We start from the raw sequence: 20,946 nt of genomic DNA, 5'->3' as shown, positions 1-20,946 counted from the left end.
GACACCAAACGAATGGACTACTGGGATGCGGAGCGGGAAAACAACGCGCGGGAGCAGATACGCATGTATTCTGGCCTCTCAACAGGAGCTTCAATGCTACGCACGTATGTGTATACGTCTCTGGATATGCTATTCATTCAGCACCTGTTTGTTTGTCTTGTTTTCCCTGTTTCAGTCGAAGAGTGCCTGAAACTATGGAAGCGGCTGAGGGACCGCTATGCTCGTGAACTGAAAGCTGTTGAAGCGACGAAAAGGAGTGGCAGCGGCTACGTGTCTGTTATGTAGAGAGACCTGTTCCTCTTTCGACGCAGACCACGCGACACACGGTCCGATTCGGTGTCCGATCCGGCGTCCGACGCACCGGAACGGCAGCCGGAATCGAGGTGTTTTGCTGTGCCGAAGCGCCGGATCGGACGTCCGGCGTGCGACAAACCGGGCAGATTTCCATCGTCCGACAACCGCACCGTCGTTTGGCCGCAGCCAATGACAGCGTGGCTGGCATGTGACGTTCTCTGACGTTCCCTCCACGGATGCGGCGCTGGCTGGCCGGTTTCTTGCAGTCTTTTTTTTTTTCCTTACCTGCTGCAGTTTGTTTCCGACACGAAATAGTTACCAGTTCAGTAAAATTATCTCGAACGTGTGCCTGTTGTGCAAAGCAGCGCCTAATACACTAGCACCAAGCTACTGGCGAGATCGGGAGCCGTGACGCGAGGGCATTTCGCGGGCAGACAGCACACACCGCCCGTCCGAGCGAGGCTGCTCGCTTCGCTTGCACGTTTGCCCTTCGCAACGACGGCGTCGAGTAAACGAATTGTATTTAATTACGGGCGACCCAAATGTAAAGTGTTAATTGTTTTGGCAAAAATAAGCGCTCTTTGACGAGCTCACGTTGGATCACTGGTTGTTGGCGGAGCCGTCAGTAGACAACTCGCCGTTGTGAAGTGTTCCGTCAGGGGAGGGGGGGGGGGACACTCCGTATGGCTCCCATTGGCCGTTTTCGAGCAGACGCTCTTTCGACGCTAGCGCCAACGTCCCCTTCAGTTACGGCCCTAACCAATGGGCGACGCAGAAGCAAAATGGCGGCGCACATGATTGTTTACGTTGTCATGGCAACAGCAACAGCAGCCGCGCGGCACCTCCTCTCCCAAACGTTTTTCTTTTCGTTTTTATTATGCCGACCCGCTCCACTCCCTTTCCCCCATGCCGCGCGCGCGCCGCTCACTTTTTTTTTTGTTTTTACCCGTAAGCGGTGCGTATTTTTCTTTTTTTTTTGTATAGCGCGCCAGCTCGCAAGCAATGCGCGCGCTACGCCGCGCATTGGCATTGCTTGCGAGCTGGCGCGTGGTGCGCCGTGGGCTATGCGTTGGCACGCACGCAGTCTTGCCCATACTTATACCAGCATGTGCCGGGACATAAAAAAAATTCGACTTCCAACACAACAGATGTTTAGTCTCGCTTTATTGACTTTGTTTCCGAAAACAGATTTTTCTTACAACGTGGTGAGATACACGCTCAAAAAATGAGCAAAAGTGAAAGGTGCATGACATATACAAGAGTACTAAAGACAAAAGTTCACAGATAGTGAAATAACAAAAGAAAGCGCTAGAAAACGTGAAGGCCGTTTCATGTACACACATAAAGATTTTCATATAACGTCCTCAAGACCTAAATGTAGACGAGCTCCTGATATGTGCACTAAGATATTGCACAAAATTGGACGACGTGTATGACATAGTCATGACAACTATAAAAAGGGAAAACTCACTGGTAATGGCAAAAACAATGACACGCAAAATACCTGAAAGATAGAATAAAATGCTAACATTGTTTGAGAGCCATACCAAAAGTAAGCTTTCTTATAAATCTGCACGAGAGTATGTGAAATGCGTGACATGTTCATTACTGCTGAACAAACTGAAAAAAAAAACATGGGAGAAAAAAAATAACATTGTACTAAAAACTGAAACACACATTATCACATTATTTTGCACTTGACCACAACTTGAGTAACGGTGGCAAGGGGAACAGAAGGTAGTCGGCTTTTGCAGCAGCACATAGCAAACATTCGCAGAAAGGCTTATTCCTCAATCAAAGACTAGGTAAAACAAGCCAGCACGACTTTTCTTTCTACCCGAATGCAATGCTTAGCAATAAAATTACGTCGCTTAAGGCGCTAAGTCGTACCTACTGGGCTCTCCTTTGTATAATAAACACGAACTGCAAAAATCTGCATGTAGGACACTTGCAATGCTCATGCTTTCCAGAAGAAAAAAAAGCGTATCATGCCTACGCATGAAGGTTGTTCGCGCGGTTTTCCCATGGGGGGTTACTGAGATAGTAGACAAACACTAACAGTAATATTTCAGCTGTTAGTAGGTTTGTAGAACGTGATACACAGAAAAAGCACTGAGGGCGGTATGGAAAGCTGGACAAGTTAGTGAAGTTGCAGAATGAGACTTGGCACAGAAAAACACAAGTCACAGACCAGGTGACAACGAGGAGGAACATCTATTTGTCACCTTTCTTTACCGGGAAGAGGCAAGTGTAGTACAATCAAGGCGCAACGACGTCCGGAGCTTCATGGAGCACACAAATGGACAGGGCTGTGTTCGTGTACATGCGCCTTCTGATGTCCTTGGGTCTGAGCGCTCACCTGTTGTCTTTAGGCACCCGGAACAACCTTGCAGGACTTGTTTTTGAGGTATTTGTGCACTACTGCACGATGCACGAGCGGTACGAGTCGAAACGGGTGAAACATCGCGGAGCACAAGCACACGCGGAGCACAAGCACACAGCTACCGATGACCACAGAACTGACGAAACTAGCCACGTCGGTCAACGAACAGCAGCGCACGCATCTCGATGACAGTAGATAACAAAAATAAAGCGTTAACGTGGCGGAAGCAGCCGCCGGGCAGGCGGGGACGGCACGGCGGCGCGGGCGCGTAGGCAGTTACGAGGGCGTTACGAGAGAGGGCGTGGGGAGAGGAGGTGAGCGGGGGGAAGTGCTTGGCCACCAGGATCGGCGCGCGTGCGCGCGACGATCTACGAGGCCATGCAAGGGAAACGGATTTTTGCGTTCGCCCATTACAGAGATGGCGCCAATTTCCTGTGCCACCTAGAGTTACTGTATATGCTACCGCAGGTTACTTGCGGTAGCATATACAGTAACTCTAGTGCCACCGAAACCGGGGAGTGTCCTCCCCCTGGTTCCGTCACTCGCAGGGGCATAATTTTATCGACAGTATTCGCGTAAAGCGAAGCAGTGTTGTGCAGAGTTGTTTGGATTGTGTTTCTCGATGTGGATATGAAGTGAAGCTGGGGGGCTGTATCTGGGCGGAGCTTACGCGCCGCTCAATCCTTCGGATGCACGCACCGTGTGCCCCGAATCGTCGTATGCCGCATGCCGGAGCATGTGGCGCCGCACGTCGGATCGGACGCCGAATCGTGAGCAACAGTCCGGTCCGCGTTCGCAATCGCTACCGACAGAGAAAGCGCGCGAAAGATTTGTTTCGATGTTCCACGACAGGCGCCACGGAGCGGCGCGGTGTTCTGCGCATGCGCTACCCCGGCTCCGGCAGTGGCGCGGCGTTGTACTGTAGGGGGATTAAGAAAGACGGGCCGACGGCCTCGTCAAAACGGTTCTCAAAGCGGATGATTTATGGCCAGCATGGGATTACCTCGGTCAGGAATAGAGCGTACTGGAATACGGTTGAGAGGGTCGAGCGGCGGGGGCGGCGCGTGCTTTGCGGTGAGGCGCGCGAGGACGAAAAATACTGTGGTGGCGCTGCAGTAGAAGTGGATTGGGCCGCATCAGGGTCGCGCCATTGGAAACTGCTGGCGATTCTGCTCGGCAGGGTCGTTCGTACTGCTTCGTGCGCTGTTGTTTACGATCAGACCGCCCAAATGGCGTTCATAATTGGATACGAGATGTATTTATGCCTTAGGAATAGATGCCTTTCGTTCTCTTCTTTATTTCATTTTATTGATTTTTAATGCTGCTCGGTGACTGCGCGTGCATTGCGGCCGCAGTGTCAGCTTTCATTCTGCTATGTTATTGTGCGGTTCCCTTTGGAGAGCAAGTCTTTTTCTTGTTCTTCAAGCAGTATGTATCCCTCGTGTGTATTTTTGCGTATATAGTTTTTCATCAATAGGTCTTGCAATCGCAGCCGGAAAAAAACATGTAAATGTCCTGCTTGCCGCTTCAAACAAATAAAATATATCGGCACCATTAGGCGCCCTGTACTCAGATTTACGGGAAGTACTCTGATAGAAAAAAGAAGAGAAAAAAAAAAGAAACTGCAGTGCAACATACCATTCACGTTTCTGTCTTTCTCGCGTAACAGAACGCGGAGTAATTGGCACGGTACTTTTTTCATTGCGGACGCCACTCGGGTGCCGAAACCTGCGCATTACATGAGCTGCCCAGCTCCATTTTTTTTCTCTTGATGTCAATTAGAATATTGTCTATACCCATTTGCTCTCTGATCTAACCACTCTCTTTTTGTCTCTTAATATTATGCCTAGCATTCTTCATTCCATCACTCTCTATGCAGTCCTTAACTTGTTCTCAAGCTTCTTTGTCAGTCTGCAAGTCTCTGCCCCATATGTCAGCACTGGTAAAATGCACTGATTGTGCACCTTCCTTTTCAATAATAATGGTAAGCTTCCAGTCAGGAGCTGGCAATGTCTGCTGTATGCGATCCAACCCATTTTTATTCTTCTGTGAATTTCCTTCTCATGATCAGAGTTCCCTGTGATTAATTGACCTAGGTAAACATCCTCCTTCACAGACTCTAGAGACCATCTGTCGATCATAAACTCTTGTTCCTTTGCCTGGCTGTTTATCATTATCTTTGTCTTCTGCATATTAATCTTCAATCATACTCTTACACTCTCTGTGTTAAGGTCCTCAATCATTTGTTGTAACACGTCTACATTGTTGCTGATTAGAACAATGTCATCAGCAAACTGAAGGTTGCTGAGATATTTGTCGTCGATCTTTACTCCTAAGCCTTCCCTGTTTAATAGCTTGAATACTTCTTCTAAGCATGCATTAAATAGCAGTGGAGAGATTGTGTCTCCCTGTCTGACCCCTTTCTTTATAGGTATCTTCCTGCTTTTCTTGTGTATATTTAAGGTAGCTGTAGAACCTCTGTTGACAACAATAATTGCACACAAACACAAAACCATCATGTCAGAAACCATTTCGATGCAATATACATAATGTAATTCTCAGTCACTACTGTATTTCTCATTCTTGCCTCCGAAATATGTGCACTGATGCGACTGCTCTCCGAGTCTGTGTGCAATGCAAAGCTTTGCACTAATTGCCCAGCAGTGTTGTTGGGTGATATCTGAGTGATTAGTAGGCTCAACCCCCAAGTACACATTGTTTCACTGGTAAGGGTTCAAATCCCAGTGGAGGTGGTTGGGGAGAAATGTTCTTTTTTCCTTACACTGGCTCAGTGGCAAAGCTGGGGATGACAAGGTGGCCTGACAACAACAAAAATCCTTGTTGTGTGTCATCAATGACAACGGTCGTTGTCAGCACAACAAAAATGGATGGACAGATGAGACAGACAAGGTGGACCCAATCTCGAGCTTTTAACTGCTGTCCCAGTAAAATATTGCTTTAGGAAATTCATGTTGCTACCATAGCAGATGAGTACAACATGGCAGTAAGAGTTCTGCATGCATTAAAGGCATGTATGGTCAGTGCTGCTGCTCCCATGCTGAAATCATGAGGATGAAAGTGGCCAATAAAAATAATGTACCTGAGAGCACAGATCGGGAGTACACACAACAATATTTAAAATTAAGTTGTGGAAAAAATATGCAACTCCCAGTCACGCTGTTTGGCACACATATGCAGAGGCCTAGGACAATCAATAAAAATTTTGAGCCTATCTACATGTCTAAAGAAGTTGCCAGAGTTGCCTTTTTAAGAAAGTGTATATTTAGCTTTAACTACTGATGTATTCAAACAAAATTCTCTTAGAATCACGTAGCAATCCTTTTGTTGTGGTCACAGTTTTGTTTTCACTGTGCACTTTTAGTGCTTTATGCAGTAGGCCAGCCATGGTTAGCTGAAGGAATTAACAAGGCCTACCATTCAGGAGGGCAGGATTCAGGAAATGTTATCCTCTGCACTTGTGACCCTATCTTCAATGATAACTGATGCATGTCATGGAAACTTAAAAAAATGATAGTGTTATGACCACTTTTTTACATAATCACAGCACAACCTGCTGAAAAAAAACAAATGTGTGAACACCGAAAACCATTTGTGTATCTTTTCTAAAAATAAACACAGAAAAATTGTAAGCATAGAAATGAGGCTATGCAGTTGGCAATGAGAATGCAACTGGCAGCACTTCTTAAACAACTTCTTGTCTCATTGCTAACTCCTCAAGCTTTCAGTTCTCACATTGCTTTATTTTTTGTCATGTAAACTCACACACAGATAAGTAACTGTACCTGATATATCTTTTTACAGAAAATGGTTGCAATAACGGAGATGCTTACCTTCTTTCTTCCTTCTTTGACATCATGTGCTTCTTTGTTTCTTTTGTTTTCTTGTTCCTTGCTGATGTGTTTGCACTGTGTTGGTTTCCATTTCTGAAGTGAAGTAAATTTTTAAGAACTGGTAGCCATAGATGAAAAGCAAAAAATTTTTGCTTCAGGAAAGTCTGGTCTCCAAGAACTGCCAAGGTTGTCTTGAGAACCAAACAGAGAAAAGTCCACAGGTAAATGCAAGAGAAGAAAAGCAGAATAAAAGACTTCCAAAAAACAAAGATGCTGCTGTCTCAAATAGTTACAAGTGTTTGTGCTTGAATGCAGCTCATTTCCCTGCTTGCCATATGGTTGCCATTGCTCGTTGCAGTGTGTAGAACTTGTGTTTGTGCACAAATCAAATATAATAAAACACATGATTTCTTATGTTGTGCAGATGATTCTCCCCAAAGCCAAAGATGACATGGACCAGTCGTCAGTGCTGTTGCTTGACACTAGCACGGACAAGGGTTCCTCGTCACAGGTTCGAGTTCCCAGCAAGCACATAATCCCTGCAGACAGCATTGTCATCAACAAGGAGCTCGGTGTCGGCGAGTTTGGTGTCGTCCAGCAAGGGGTCTGGACCAACGAAGATGGAGATAGGGTGAGTTAGATAGGTGTCTATTAACGGCCATTTAGAAATGGCTAGGCACCAGGCATGCACATTATTTTCTTCGTCTGCCCTTCAAAATATCTCAAGCAGGGACAATGCACTAAGTCAGCCAGCTTGTCTTCAGTTTGGATGAATGGCCTCACATGGATAATGTCTGTCCCTTTGGTCCCGGCCACATACCCTGAGGTGTGCTGTTCTGCGCTTAAAGTTCAGGGCAACAGGTGGTTCGTTGTACTAAGAGCGTCTGATAAGCCTAGCTTTTCAGTGAAAAAACACTGCAAGAGGAACATTTCTTTTAAGCAGTATGCATATAATTTCTGGCTCATTTCACATTTCAATTTTTTGTTGCATAGTAATGTGTGGTGTTTAAACCATTTCGAGGTGTGCCACAAGGACGACGGTCATCTGCAACTCAAATTTTTGGATATTGGGTAGAGAGACTGTTTGCTAGTCTCCAGGGCATATGAGGTCTGTCCTAAAAGTTTGTGCACTACATTTTAATACGAACTTTCTGATATATCAATGTGTTCACTTTCAAAATACTCCCCATTAGCCACAATACACTGGTCGCGCCTCTTTTTCTATTGCTAAAAACACCCTTGGAAGTCTTCTATTGAGTGCTTCAGCCACAGTGTATTTCTTTTTGAATTGATATCACGTCTCTGAAATGCCAGCCCCATAGCACCAATTTGCATTTGAGAATTAAAAAAAAATTATGTAGATCCCCACACACCGTGGGAATGATGTAAGCAAAGCTTTCTGTGCTGTTTGCTTTGATTGATGATAATTAGCAGTGATGTTGACGGCGAATGTTTCATTTCTTCAGCATTTAGTGAAATACGAGAGTGGCGAGTTGATGGTAAATGTTACCTTGCATGCACCAGTGCTGTTTGTCTTCATAGTACACAGAACACACAGCGAGACGTGTTTGCTTGAGGCGTTGTTGTGCACCATTGTTCATAGCCTCCGAGAACGTTAGTATTGTCACGTGGCAGTGACGGTGAAGAAAGCAGCAATACGATGGAATACAAAACTAGCTTTTATTGGGCGAACCTGTGCCCACAAAAACAGGCTACACTTATAGCACGATAGCGGCGAACACGGTCAGCGATCGTCGGAAATCTGAACAGCGGATCAGGCGCATCGGCTTTTATAGAGCAGTCGTCGAATGTTCCAGACTAATCGTTCGGACCCGCGTGCCTTCCACAAAGTTCTACACCATTCACGTCAGGTGATGAAATCAGATAACATAAGGTTCGGCGACAACAGACAGCGGATAGAAACATTGATAACTTTCCAGAAACTTCGGATAAATGCAGGCGCGTCCTGCGCTGTGCGATAACATTTGTTAGGCGGCGAAACGTGGTCGCCAGGTAAAGATAAGTACACATGTCAGTATTCTCATTGGCTCACACGTCACATTGCATCGAGGCAAAAGTGTTAAACTTCACTTGAATAATGGCACTGTACATGCCAAAACTACAATTGGCTTTTGAGGCTCGCCATAGTGGCATACTACGGATTAATACTACAGAAATGTGGCTGCTGCGGTCAGGATCGAACGTGCAACCTCGGGCAATGTCATAGCTGCAAAGCTACCACGGCAGGCACAGAAGTGTTGAATTGAAGTGCGATGCCTAGACTATACGGTGCTGTGATGTTGCCTAGATGCTACGGTGCCTTAAGGGGGGACGCGGCCTTTGAAAACCGAAAAATTTCTAAAAAGTCGATTTTGGAAAACCACATATTCGGGCAGTATGTCTTATAAACTACCATTTCTGTAAATATCAACATCTAATTCATCGTGAAACTATTTCAAATAAAGTTTATAACGAGCCGCGGCAGCCGTCTAGTGGTGAGCGAGCACTCGAAATACCCTTCTTGGCGCGAACACCATCTCTCCACCGCTCCCCCAAGCACCGCCATTTTGGTGTTGTTTTGCTCATGCTTGTGCTTTTTCTTCTCTGCCAACTGCGGTGGCAGCGGTAGCGCAGGAGAGGTGTAAATCGCTCATGATTGGAGGGCTTGTCAGAGCTTTCATGTTTCCAGAGGCTGAGACGGGAAGCTGAGATTGTGCAGAGCGTGCTCCGCAAGGATAAGGGAAAGCCCGCGACTCCCATTGGCTGCTGTGTGCGATGATGTAGTGGTCTCCTGCATAATGCGTCCGGCTGTCGTCTGCTTCGGCTCCTCCATCGCTGGCGCCCTTAGTGTGTTCTGCTTGCTGTAGTCTATCTTTGCAGCCATTCACATATTCTCCAAGTTTCTGCTGTCTTTATGAGACGATTTTCAACCGTCCTTACAAGACCATGGTTGCCGATTGTTGTGCGGTCGGCCACAATGCGCCGAAAGAAACTCAAGATGCTACATGCGTTCGGTGCAAGGAAGCGTTCTATGAAACTCGCCCGCATAACGAAGCTCGCCTGCACGCTGACGATTATTGCACCGATGATTCCTGTGGGGCAGCTTCTGCTTCATCTATGCAAGAGCGTGGTTGCATCGACACTTCTAGCAACGTGACTCCTGCTCCACTGGCACAAGAATTTATCGTGACGAGTGCGCCTGGTGTCTTGTGCTCATCGACAGTGGCTTCCACAGCTTCTCTTTCATCTGTCTTGGACAGTGCAATCACGTCATCCACTGTGCACTTGAAAACAAGTTTCCTGATGTGTGAGGATAAAGAGACAGCGTATAAAAAACACGCTGCTGTGCAACGAGAACTTGGCACTATTTCAGCGATGGACTGAAAATTTCAAGCAATAGAGCGTGATCCTGAAGCTGCCACCGCTAGAAGTGGAGGCAAAAAATTTATCCTTGTGCAAATGGATGCCCTAGGTGACATGCTATCCGGGACCCCATGCCAGCAGTGCTTCGTGACTGGGATGAAGGATCAAGGAGGCACCCAACTTGGACTTGCAACAAAGCTTGAGCTGCTATGTTTACATTGTGGAGTAGTTGCAATCTCATGGAGCTCTGCTCGTCAGGATGACTCGATGGCCTTTGACGTGAATTTAAGAACCATTGTGGCAACAGAACAGATAGGGAAGGGACAAACAGCCCTCAGTGACTTTCGGGCAGTGATGAACGTGTCCCATCGTGACCTGCATCATAAAACTTTTCAGAAGCACTTGAAGAAATTCAGGGAACCGCAGACACAGTGCATAGACAAGTTCTATGCAGAATCTGCTTCTGCTGTGAAAACCACCTACAAAAGAATAGATCCATATTTCAGCGGGGAAATCACACTAATCTTTGATGGAACATGGCACAAGCATGGCCACACATCCCATGTTGAAGTTGGTGCAATAATTGAATGTCATATGGGCCTCATCTTGGACACCATTGTTTTATTGAACCAGTGCCTTGGTTGCCAAGTAAGACCAAAGCCTGGAGGTCCAGGCTATGCAAGCTGGCAGGAGGATCATGTGTGCCAGAAAAACACCGACTCCAAGTCTGGGAGGATGGGGGTTGAGGCAGCTGTCATCCTTTTCTCTCGTTCCGTGCCAAAGCACAGCTTTCGTTACACAACGCTCGTGTCTGACGGAGATAGTGCCGCCTTCTCTGCCCTTGTACAAGAAAATGTTTATGTACTGGTCCCCATTTTGAACGAGGAATGCCTGAACCAAGTCCAGAAGAGGATGGGGACAGCACTGCGCAACATTGTACTGAAAAGGGACAAGTCTTTAGGAGGCAAGGGCAGGCTGACGAAGGCCCTCATTGACAAGTTGACTGACTATTATGGCTGGGCCCTACGGAACAATTCCAACGATGTGGCTGCAATGCAGCGTGCAATGATGGCATTGTACCACCACGTGACGTCAACGGACGAGGATCCTCACCACGACTTGTGCCCTGAGGATGCAGACTCGTGGTGTCGTCATAACGCCAGCAAGAGTGATGGTGTGCCACCTCTGAACCATCGGTACAATCTTCCAGGCTATGTTGCAAAAGCACTGCTACCTGTTTATGAGCACCTCTCACAGGCTTCTCTTCTGCACCGCTGCCTGGGAGCAAAGACGCAGAATGCATCAGAATCATTTCTCTCTGTGCTGTGGTCCCTGATGCCCAAAGAGCAGCATGCGTCACTGATTGCTGTGGAGACAGCACTGCATGAGGCAGTTTAAAATGTAATGCTGGCTGCCACAGGGCCATCCAAGAGCTATGTTCATCAGTGGGGCTAACACCTGGCCACCTGGCCATTTAATGGGCAGCCAAGAAAGATTCTCTGCACTTGAAAAAGGCCAAGAAACGTTCGAAAGAGAAGGTGGAAAGGCAGCAAAAGAAGAGAGTGCCTCTAAGGACATGTCCACTTACGCTGCAGGGTCATTTTAGACCAATATATGTGCTCAAAACTTTCAAAGCCCATTTTCTCAAGATCACTTTGTTGGCTGGTGAGGCTGCTTGTTCCAGCCATATCTCCGTAACCGCTCATCAAATTTCCAGAAGTTTTTTTATTGTGTATCTGAATAAATTTCTGAGGGCAAGGCAAGCCCTCATATATTGTGTCTGTGATTTGGGATATCTAATCAAAATTTGATTGATAAAATATTAGTCGCCAACACTAAATTCGATGGTCTGCTAAAATTTTTCAGCAAGGAAATTTTAAATCTTGCCCTGAGGTATCCATCTGGGAATCGTCATAGTGAATTTCACATTTGCAACACCTTTTGAAAATTCTCCAGGCCTGGAATGAGAAAACCATGTGCACGAGTCTTACTTTTGCTACGTGTCTCTCCTGAAAATTTCATTAAGATATCTCAATAAACAAAAAAGTTGGTATCCAAGGGTAGCCTCCCCCCTTAATGTGGCTTGGAGTCTGCACACCATGCATCATTTGTCCACTTGACAAATTTGCATGGTGCTTATTTTTCAGAAATATCAGAAACATACTCTACTAGACCTTGAACATGAATTTCTCCAATTTGTCCGCAACCGCTGTCATGTCTAGTAGTAGCTGGGGTGCTTCAGGGGCACTTGCATTGTACAGCATTTCCTCGCCTTCTCAGGTCGCCTTTTCCCTCTCCCCCCACCCCCTATATATGTATTCGAGTGCTAAGAGTTCCGTGGCTGCATTGGTTCTACCCATTCTCTGCCTTTTCTCCCCGCTCCTCTCTACCATTCTATATACTACTTCCCCTCTGGACGGTTCCACGTTAGTAAAAGGGTAAGCGCTACAGTTTCTGCAATGCTTCTGAAGGGGGTCGCGGATAATTACAGCTGTCAAGAAGGCATTGGGGTGATGCCCAGGGAGCTCCATAGGGCATTGTGGATATGCCACGCAGTGCAAAGGGTCAAACGAGTTTCTCATATCGCCTATCCTCTCTGCCACGCTCCTGCAATTATATACACGCTATGAACCCCCCCCCCCCCCCTACATGTCATGCAAAGCAGCAGCACCGGCAGCAGAAGTGGCGGAAGAGGCAAAGAAAGCTTTGCTTGAAGAAGTTGCAGGGGGCTAAATCTAGCAAGTGGGGAGGGTGTTCCAGCACAAGGACAAAATTACATGGGAAAAAATTGCCTAATATCAATACAGAGTGTGCATGGGCATTATCGTGGTTCAGATCTGCATATTCCAACACCCCTCTGCCAGCATCTTTGGGCACATACAGTGGACACAATCTCTGTCACTTCAAGACCTCCAAATAGAAAGCTGCATTGACATTTTGACCTTCAGGCACAAATGAATGGTGCACAATTATTCCATGGCAGTCTAAAAACACACCCAACATGACCAATTTTTTTCTTTGTCCAGGCTTTTTTGGTCTCTGCTCATCTAACTTATTCCACACCTTGCTCTGTGACTTCAGCTGGATTTTGTATTCATAAATCCAAGTTTTGTTGCAGGTGACGACCCTTCGCTAAAATTTATCGCTGTCATCTGAAGTTTTCTAATCAATGCAAACCTCCACGAAAAATGGAACGTGCAGAGATATAAGGTTAAATGAGAACTTGTTTACTCTGCAGAAGATATGGCCGGTACAATCAGCATGGCCGAATATTAGGTTAGCCCCACTACATTGTCTCTGTCATCTTGTTGGTGATTGTCGTCTTTGTCCCTCTCGTGGCACCGTGACAATATATTTTGTTGCAACTTCTGCTCAGGAGTCAGCAGTTTCAGCACCATCTTGGCACAACCAGTTTTCATTTTCAAATTTTCAGTAAATATCCAGTGAACATGTGACTTTCCTAAACCAAGCACTTCTGATATCATACTAACACTTGTTTGACTCTCACTGGGCACAAGAGAATGCGCATAATCAATGTTTTCATCTTTGTATTAGGTGGAGGGGTGTCCTAATCCTGTATCATTTTTGGGGTATTCACAACCCTCCTGAAAATGGACCCACTTTAATGCAGTAATTTCTTTAGTGCATCCTCTCCATAGGCCCTTTGCAATATTTGATGAATTTCTGCACCATTCCTCACAAGAAATTTTATAACAATCTTTTTTTATGTCTGTCAATCTCCACTTTGACAAAGGCTAAAAATGTGTTGCATAAAAGTGCATCCATAAAATTATGCCTTTTCACAGCAATCCAGTTCTTACTAGAGGTCAACTGAGCCCTTTCGAGTGGAGAGAGTGGTCCCGATACACCCTCTCCAACTTTTTTGCAGACTCATTGCGTGAAATTGTGGGACAGAGCTCCTACATTTAAATCCAGGTCTTATTCATTTTGTCAATTTGGGACAAAAGTCTGAGTATTACAAAAAATTCTCCAAAATAGCCTTTGAAGCAACAACGCGCTCCCACTTTTTGTGATTGTTCAATTGTTCCAGCAGCCATGTCAATGACAGTTTTTGCATATCTGGCACGTCATTGCTGATATAGCTGACATGTTGCAGTGATAATTCAGCATCTTGTGCTACCTTTTGCATAGAAATTTACTTTTAGGTTGCATAAGACAGGCAGTAGTCATCTCAGACAGACACCAGGCAAAATAAATCCCCTTGGCTGCTTTACCCTCTTGATTGGTGGTTTCACTACTGAAACGCTGATCACAAAGACAGACACCTGTAGCATTGGTAATGTACCTCCCATGAACTGCACTGGTCCTTTCTTGTGTTTGTGCCAAGGTGGCCTTCCGTCAGTTTATACTGAGCAGCTGCAGCAGTCCGTATTGCAGTCGTGCACTGACAGCGTGTACTTCTTATCTGCAGATCCAGGTGGCCATCAAGTGTCTGAGCAAGGATCAAATGCAAAACAACCCCATGGAGTTCCTCAAAGAAGCTGTCATTATGCACACCATTGACCACGAACACATTGTCCGGCTCTATGGGGTTGTTTTGGACACCGTGTCTCTCATGCTGGTGAGTGGAATGCTTGCAGATGTCCTAGTATTGTGACACTAACTTGGTACCTGGTTGGTTGTTTCATAATTTTCAAGCACTCATTCAGGTGCAGGATCAATGTAGGTGTGCTCTGATGGTCCATGGTTACGCATAATTTTTTGTCAAGCAGCTGGTATTTCTTCTTTTACTATTGTTTTGTTTAACTGTCTTTTCGCCTCATATGGTTGTTACTGAAGGTTCATTTTGAAGTTACAACAAAAACAATGACACTAAGCGTAAAAATACAAGGGTCTTTCCATGCTGGTGTTCCAATCCCTAATATGCCTTTCTCACAATGAATCTAGTCCAACTTGCCCTGTTTGCAGTTTTTTTTTTTCATATTCCGGACATTAAAATTTTTAAATATTATTATATTTTCATACTTACCCTGTGCGATAACCATTCAATTAGTTGTTAAAAAACATCTGGCTGCAGTTTATTTGCTTTACATTTCTTGGTGAGCAAGATTCCTTACGTGTTGCTGAATGACAACAGACACAATCTGTGTAACCGTGACTTGCGGGTGATGGAATGCAGGTGACCGAGTTGGCACCTCTGCGATCACTGCTGGAGTGCCTGAAGGAGGCTTCTCTGCGGCCCAGCTTCCCGGTGATGGCACTCTGTGACTTTGCCATGCAGATCTGTGATGGCATGCAGTATCTGGAGAGCAAGCGCCTCATCCACAGGGACCTGGCTGCACGGAACATCCTAGTCTTTGCCAAGAACAAGGTTTCTAACAATTCATTCAGAAGAGCAACAAGGCATGCTTAAGTGAAACTCTTAGTGAGTGTATGAGGTGTGTTCATTAAACATTACCCCTGACCCACCTTCTGTGGACTGAGAGCAATGAAACTAGGCACAGTTATTAGTTGTTCCCTACATAAGTGCCACCTAGGCACACACAATTCTCCCATCTCATTTTGCGACATTAAACACTATGCTTGTAGAAGTCAACAGGTTGCTCCAAAATCAATGTTGTAAGTTCGGAAACGGTCGCATCAAAATGCTTGCACTTAAAAGAAAGTTGCAGTTTTACCCAAAAGGTGAAGCATTGATTGTGATAGCAAATTCGTAGACAGTTATACGAAGTAAGGATAGTAGTTTTATTGGCCGTATAAGCTTGGAAACATTTGCTTACAAACTGAATTAACAAGCTTGGTGGCAGCATGCACAGGAAAACATGAACACATCACACTCAATGACTGCAGACACTCGCTGTGAAAACGCCGGCATTAGCAAGTGCAGCAGCAGCAGCAAGCAAAGTGGCCTCAGCGCTGTCTATTGCTTCAACGTAAACAGTGGCAAGAAAATTTCATGCACAAAGGTATGAGCCATCTGCAGATCGCTTTCAAGATACAGCGCGCACTACCGTGCGCCACCATGGAAAGTACGCAGTTGCTGGTGGACTAGAAGCTGCACCCCCCCCCCCCCCCCTTTGTGCGCTGCCTCTTCAGTTTCCTCCCTTTCGTGCACAAGATTGAGCCGCGATCGTCAGTTGCTCTTGCACCTGGTCACGAAATACGCAGTTGCTGCCAGAGTTCAACCCCCCCCTCCCTTCCTCCCATCCCCCCACAGCCTGTCATGCAACAGGAGACTGCATGTTTGCCCTCCACCTTCCTACCTCACGCATGCCAGATTGAGCGGCGGTTGTTGACTCCGCTTGCGTGCTTTCACGCACACACACAGCATGTGGTGCGTGGCCATATCGCCTTTGGACCATTTCTATTGCAATAAAATTGCTTCACTGTTGGAAAGAGGTAGAAGTCTGATAATGCGAGGTCGAGTGAATATGTGGATGCGATAGAATTTCAAACCCACAGCAGAGGGCTTCCATCTAGGTAAAATGCGAGTTGTGAACGTGGGCATCGTCTTGCAGAAGGCAGACACTCTTGGTAAATGTGCCATGTCTCTTGGTTTTGATGGCCTCCAGCAATTTTTACAGTAGTGAAGCATAGTATGGGGCCCCAGTAATTGTGGTACCCTTTGCGGGGAAATCCATCAAGACTACACCATGCTGGTCCCAAAAGACTGAGCATGACCTTGCCTGCCAAGGGTTGGGCACGTACCTTCTTTGAAGTTGGTGAGCCTGGATGCTTCCATTATATTGATTTGACTCCGGATTACAGTGATGGACCCAGCTTTCATCCTTTGTAACCAGTCTTTCTAAAAATTTCTCCTCGTTTCCATGGCACATCGTCAAAAGAGTGTAAGGGTATTCGACTCGTTCCTGCTTCTGGATAGGTGTGAGCAGCCATTGAACTTAGCGAGTGGATAATTTATACACATGAAGATGGTCTTGAATGATTTTTTCCACAGATCCCATATTGATTTTGAAATTTTGTGCTATGCATCGAATGGTTACGAGACGATTTTTTAAAGTGGTTGCCTCTGCTTGCTGGATCGTGTGTTGATCGATAGTGGAGTAGAGTCACTTTGCAATTAGAGCCGTTTCTACCAAAGTCCGACCACATTTGAATTCATGATAACAGTTCTTGACTACAACATCATATGATGGGGAATCCTCCATATAAGCCTCTTTCATCTTATTGCACATCTCTCTTGGTGTGCGGCCTTTGAAGTAAAGGCACTTCATGACTGCTCTATATTTCACTAGGTCCGTTATCACACCTCGCACCACTTCAGCACTTGCAAAAGAAAGGCCTTTATCAGTTCAGAGTTGCAAATTGGCACATTACCAGTAGAGATATATCATTACACATGCACAGTTTCAGCATCTTGTGGTAAATAGAAGTGGGTCAGGGGAAATCTTTAACGAATGCCCCTCGTACTTATGTGTATGCGAAGTAAGCATGCTAAGAAGCAACTGATAGGGTAAATGTGGCACGTAGAAACATTGGTTAAATGCTTTTTGGGGGGACTGCAGACAAAGTAAATGAGAGTAAAATAAGAGGCAACGTGTCAGCTGTTGAACTTGATTGAGTATAAAGCAAAAAAGTGAGAAACTATGGTTGCGGACCAGGCTGGGTTTTGTTTTCACTGGTAGCCTGTTGCCCATGGCCTTCATTCTAAAGAATAGGTATAATGATAATTTCCCTGTAAGCACCATACTTTTCCTTTTCTTCTTTAAGGATTCCATGACTTTTAGCTTTCTTGTTTTTGAGAGAGGGTCATTTGAAAACAAGTTGCAGCTGTATGTGTCAAAGAAATGCAATTGTGTTGTACAGTAAAGCCTCGATAATTCAAAGGCCACCAGAGACTGAAAATTTTTTGAACAAAGTAGATTTTCAAGGTAACTGAAAAAAACAAAAGAAACATGAAAAGCATTAACTTGCCGCGAAAAAAAATCGCATTTGTTTTCCATATCCACGAAAGATTGCCTGAAGTAATCACTGATGCAGAATTGCTTGGCATGGTAGTTCTTCGCTGCCAAAAGTGCCATGTTCTCCAGTTTGCTCACAACATGTAGCATATCTATATCACCACCGCTGCACTCAACAAAGCTGCGGATGATGTTCACGGAATGGATAGCCGCTGCTAAAGCAGGTGCGCGGGTCGGTTTGTTATCGTCACCATCATCGCCAACTGGCACACTGTCAATGATTTCATCTTCCACAGCAGCATATGTTGTTTGAACATCTGCTTCTATGTTCGAATATTCCGCAAAGCCTAGTTCGCCGCCATCTTCTCTGCTGGAGTTGGTGATCCGAGTACACATCGAGTCCCCCTTATCATCTAGGCAGGAAGAGCTGTAAGTGTCACACTGGTCCTCCCCACATTGTTTACAAAATGTAGCGTGTTCAAAGCAGCGCCTTATGATATTTGCCTTGAGCTCTTTCCAGGTGCAGACAATCGGGCAAATTGCACTGAGGAGATCTATTGAATACTGCTTGCGGTTGTCATAGCAGAGCAGAATCCGCTTCAACAGGTGGTGGCAGTAATTCTTCCTCGTCTACAGTATCACTCCCTGGTCCATCGGCTGAGATATGGCAGTTGTGTTTACAGGGAGGAAGGCAATCTTGATGGCTTCCAGGTTCTTGATGCCATCGTAAACTGGGCAGTTATCGATAACAAAAACTTTCCACCCTCTGGCAGTGAACTTATGGTCAAGGAATCGCGCATACTCCTAGAATATTGCAGCTGTCATCCAGGCCTTCTTATGTTTGCAAATGACAGCATCTCTAGGAGGGAGATGCGCGTCCTTGAAGCATCGGGGCTTTTCTGCTCTGCCGACCACAAGCAATGGAAGCTTGCTGCTTCCAGACATGTACGCAACGAATAGGATGGTAATTATATCCTTGGGCTGCTTTCTTCCCGAGACAGTGGTCTCCTTGGCAGCAAATGTTTTAGTAGGAATCATCTGATAAAATAAGGCTGCTTCATGTAAATTGTGCACATTCAACAACCTTTGCGCCCGTGCTGCCGCTTTCACCACACAACATTGGGTAGGAAAAGTGGTTTCGTTTAAAACAGGTGAACCAAACGTTGCTTCACTTGAAGTGCAGTGCCCAACTGCAGTGCCAGCTCATCAGCCTTTCACAGGAACGTCAGTGCCGCTCGCGGGAAGATGAGTAACATTTGCATTTTGTAGGCACTTCATTTAAGCGGCTTCGACATCCGGATATATGTTGGGAAACGGATCCTTGATCTCTTTGATGAATGCGTCTTCCCGTATGCCTCAATAACCTCTGTCTTCTTTCCTGCCGTTCCAGCCGGCTGGAAACTTCAAATTGTCCGGATAGATCTACGCAGGCTGTTCAAATTATCCGGTAGAATTTGCATTGAAAATGGTGGGACAGTTCGAATTCTTCAAATTAACTGAAATTTCGAGTGAACTGAGTTCGAATTATTGAGGTTTTACTGTACTAGTGGTAGAGCTGCATTAATGAAATCACTAATTTTGTTCTTCCTCTTCAGGTAAAGATTAGTGACTTTGGCCTCTCTCGAGCACTTGGTGTAGGCAAAGACTACTACCAGACAAACTTCAATGTTAATCTCAAGCTCCCAATTGCATGGTAAGCATAAACCCTTTGCTGGCAGATTGGTAACTTCATTGCAGAGTATGCTGATAGCTTCAAATAGTTTTTGTACGTTCATTTCCGTATGGCTTTTCATGCAATCTCTCAACAGGTGTGCTCCAGAATGTATTAACTTCCTGCGATTCACATCAGCATCTGATGTGTGGGCATATGGTGTAACCTTGTGGGAAATGTTCAGCTACGGATTTCAGCCCTGGGCTGCATTGACTGGCCAACAGGTGAGCACATTTTCATTTCAGGTACTGGCCAACATCAAACAGCTACATTGTGCTAAAGAGTTTGACTCATACAGCTGGAGGTAATGCTTTCATTTTTCCAGTAGCAGTAGTGCTGCTGCTTGTTCCACCAGAGGATGCATGTTTATCACAGTGTTAACATAGTAGGAGCTGCCATATAATTAGCACCTAGTGACTTGCTGTTTGCACCTTCCACTTCATGTTATTTCTTCCCCAGCTTTTGTACCTGGCTATTCTCAAACATTCATGACAAAAAGTCTTTTGGTTATTATCAGAGCATAAGAACCTATTCCTGGCTCCTATCTTTGTCAGAGTCAGCACAGTCATTAGTGTTTTGTGTGTTGACAGATATTGGAAGCGATAGACGAGCCAAATCTGCAGAGGCTGGAGCAGCCTGACTGCTGTCCTAAGGATTACTACACACTGATGCTAAAATGCTGGCAGCACGACCCAAACAAGCGGCCAAGGTTTTCTGAAATACTTCAAATGTTGCCTGATGTAAGTGACCCCTATAAAAGTCATCACTGCAACCCAAATTACTTTCTTACCTATTCAGTTGTTACTTTTTTTCACTGATGTGGTTCTCTGTGGAAGTCTTGAATTTAGAAACGCACTGTAAGCATCTCTGCCTCAGCTAGAAATTTTGTTTATGCTGCCTTTTTTTAGAACCTCCTTAATAAATGTTCATATTATTTCCTGGTCACATTGTTCGGTATCAAGAACACAAAAGAGTACCCAATACAGTTACACTTCTTTCTTGCCGGTTCATACATTCTTGGAAAACACAATATTTCCGCACCAGTGTTCAATACGTCGCCAGACTGCGATCGTGTCATACGTTTTCTGGCCACGAGATCTCATGCAAACAAGAAAAGGAGCAAGGCACACGCGATCGAGAACAGTAACTGCCTTTTGCCACAGCGTACCCACAAAACTCACCCACCTTTCTCACATGAAAATGTGAACACAGCATTGGCTGTGTTCACAGCTAATGCTGTGAACCGTATTGCGATAAGCGTCTTCACCTATCTGTTTCACACCGCATGGGGTGTAGTGCCGTTGGAAACATACTGTGCACATTTTGTAGTCAATAACTAGCGGTGGGCTAATATTTAAAATTTCAAATACGAATAGAATATTACACACAAATTCTTTGTATTCGAAAGTGAAATATTCGGTACGTACAAATATCAAAGCTAATCAAGCCTTTTGCTACTAC

The 20,946-nt window shown here is 45.4% G+C and overlaps 1 protein-coding gene and 1 pseudogene across 5 annotated transcripts in view; both read left to right on the top strand.

The window, feature by feature from the left end:
* Ack-like (activated Cdc42 kinase-like) overlaps nt 1-20,946 on the top strand; it is a 218,140-nt gene that overhangs the window by 111,760 nt on the left and 85,434 nt on the right. For all 5 annotated transcript variants that reach the window (XR_012826587.1, XM_075684160.1, XM_075684158.1 and 2 more), the window contains 6 exons: nt 6,953-7,159; nt 14,324-14,473; nt 15,032-15,223; nt 19,370-19,467; nt 19,583-19,709; nt 20,076-20,225. Coding sequence is in view for 4 of the 5 variants with exons in the window: in XM_075684160.1 (XP_075540275.1) it covers nt 6,953-7,159; nt 14,324-14,473; nt 15,032-15,223; nt 19,370-19,467; nt 19,583-19,709; nt 20,076-20,225 (924 nt within the window). In the remaining variant the exon portion in view is untranslated. The remainder of the gene's footprint in view (nt 1-6,952; nt 7,160-14,323; nt 14,474-15,031; nt 15,224-19,369; nt 19,468-19,582; nt 19,710-20,075; nt 20,226-20,946) is intronic.
* LOC142573781 (uncharacterized) lies at nt 9,646-11,497 on the top strand (annotated as a pseudogene).

The sequence above is a fragment of the Dermacentor variabilis genome, chromosome 3, assembly GCF_050947875.1.
Source record: "Dermacentor variabilis isolate Ectoservices chromosome 3, ASM5094787v1, whole genome shotgun sequence".
Taxonomy (NCBI): Eukaryota; Metazoa; Arthropoda; class Arachnida; order Ixodida; family Ixodidae; genus Dermacentor; species Dermacentor variabilis.
This window is presented reverse-complemented; position numbering and strand designations above follow the sequence as displayed.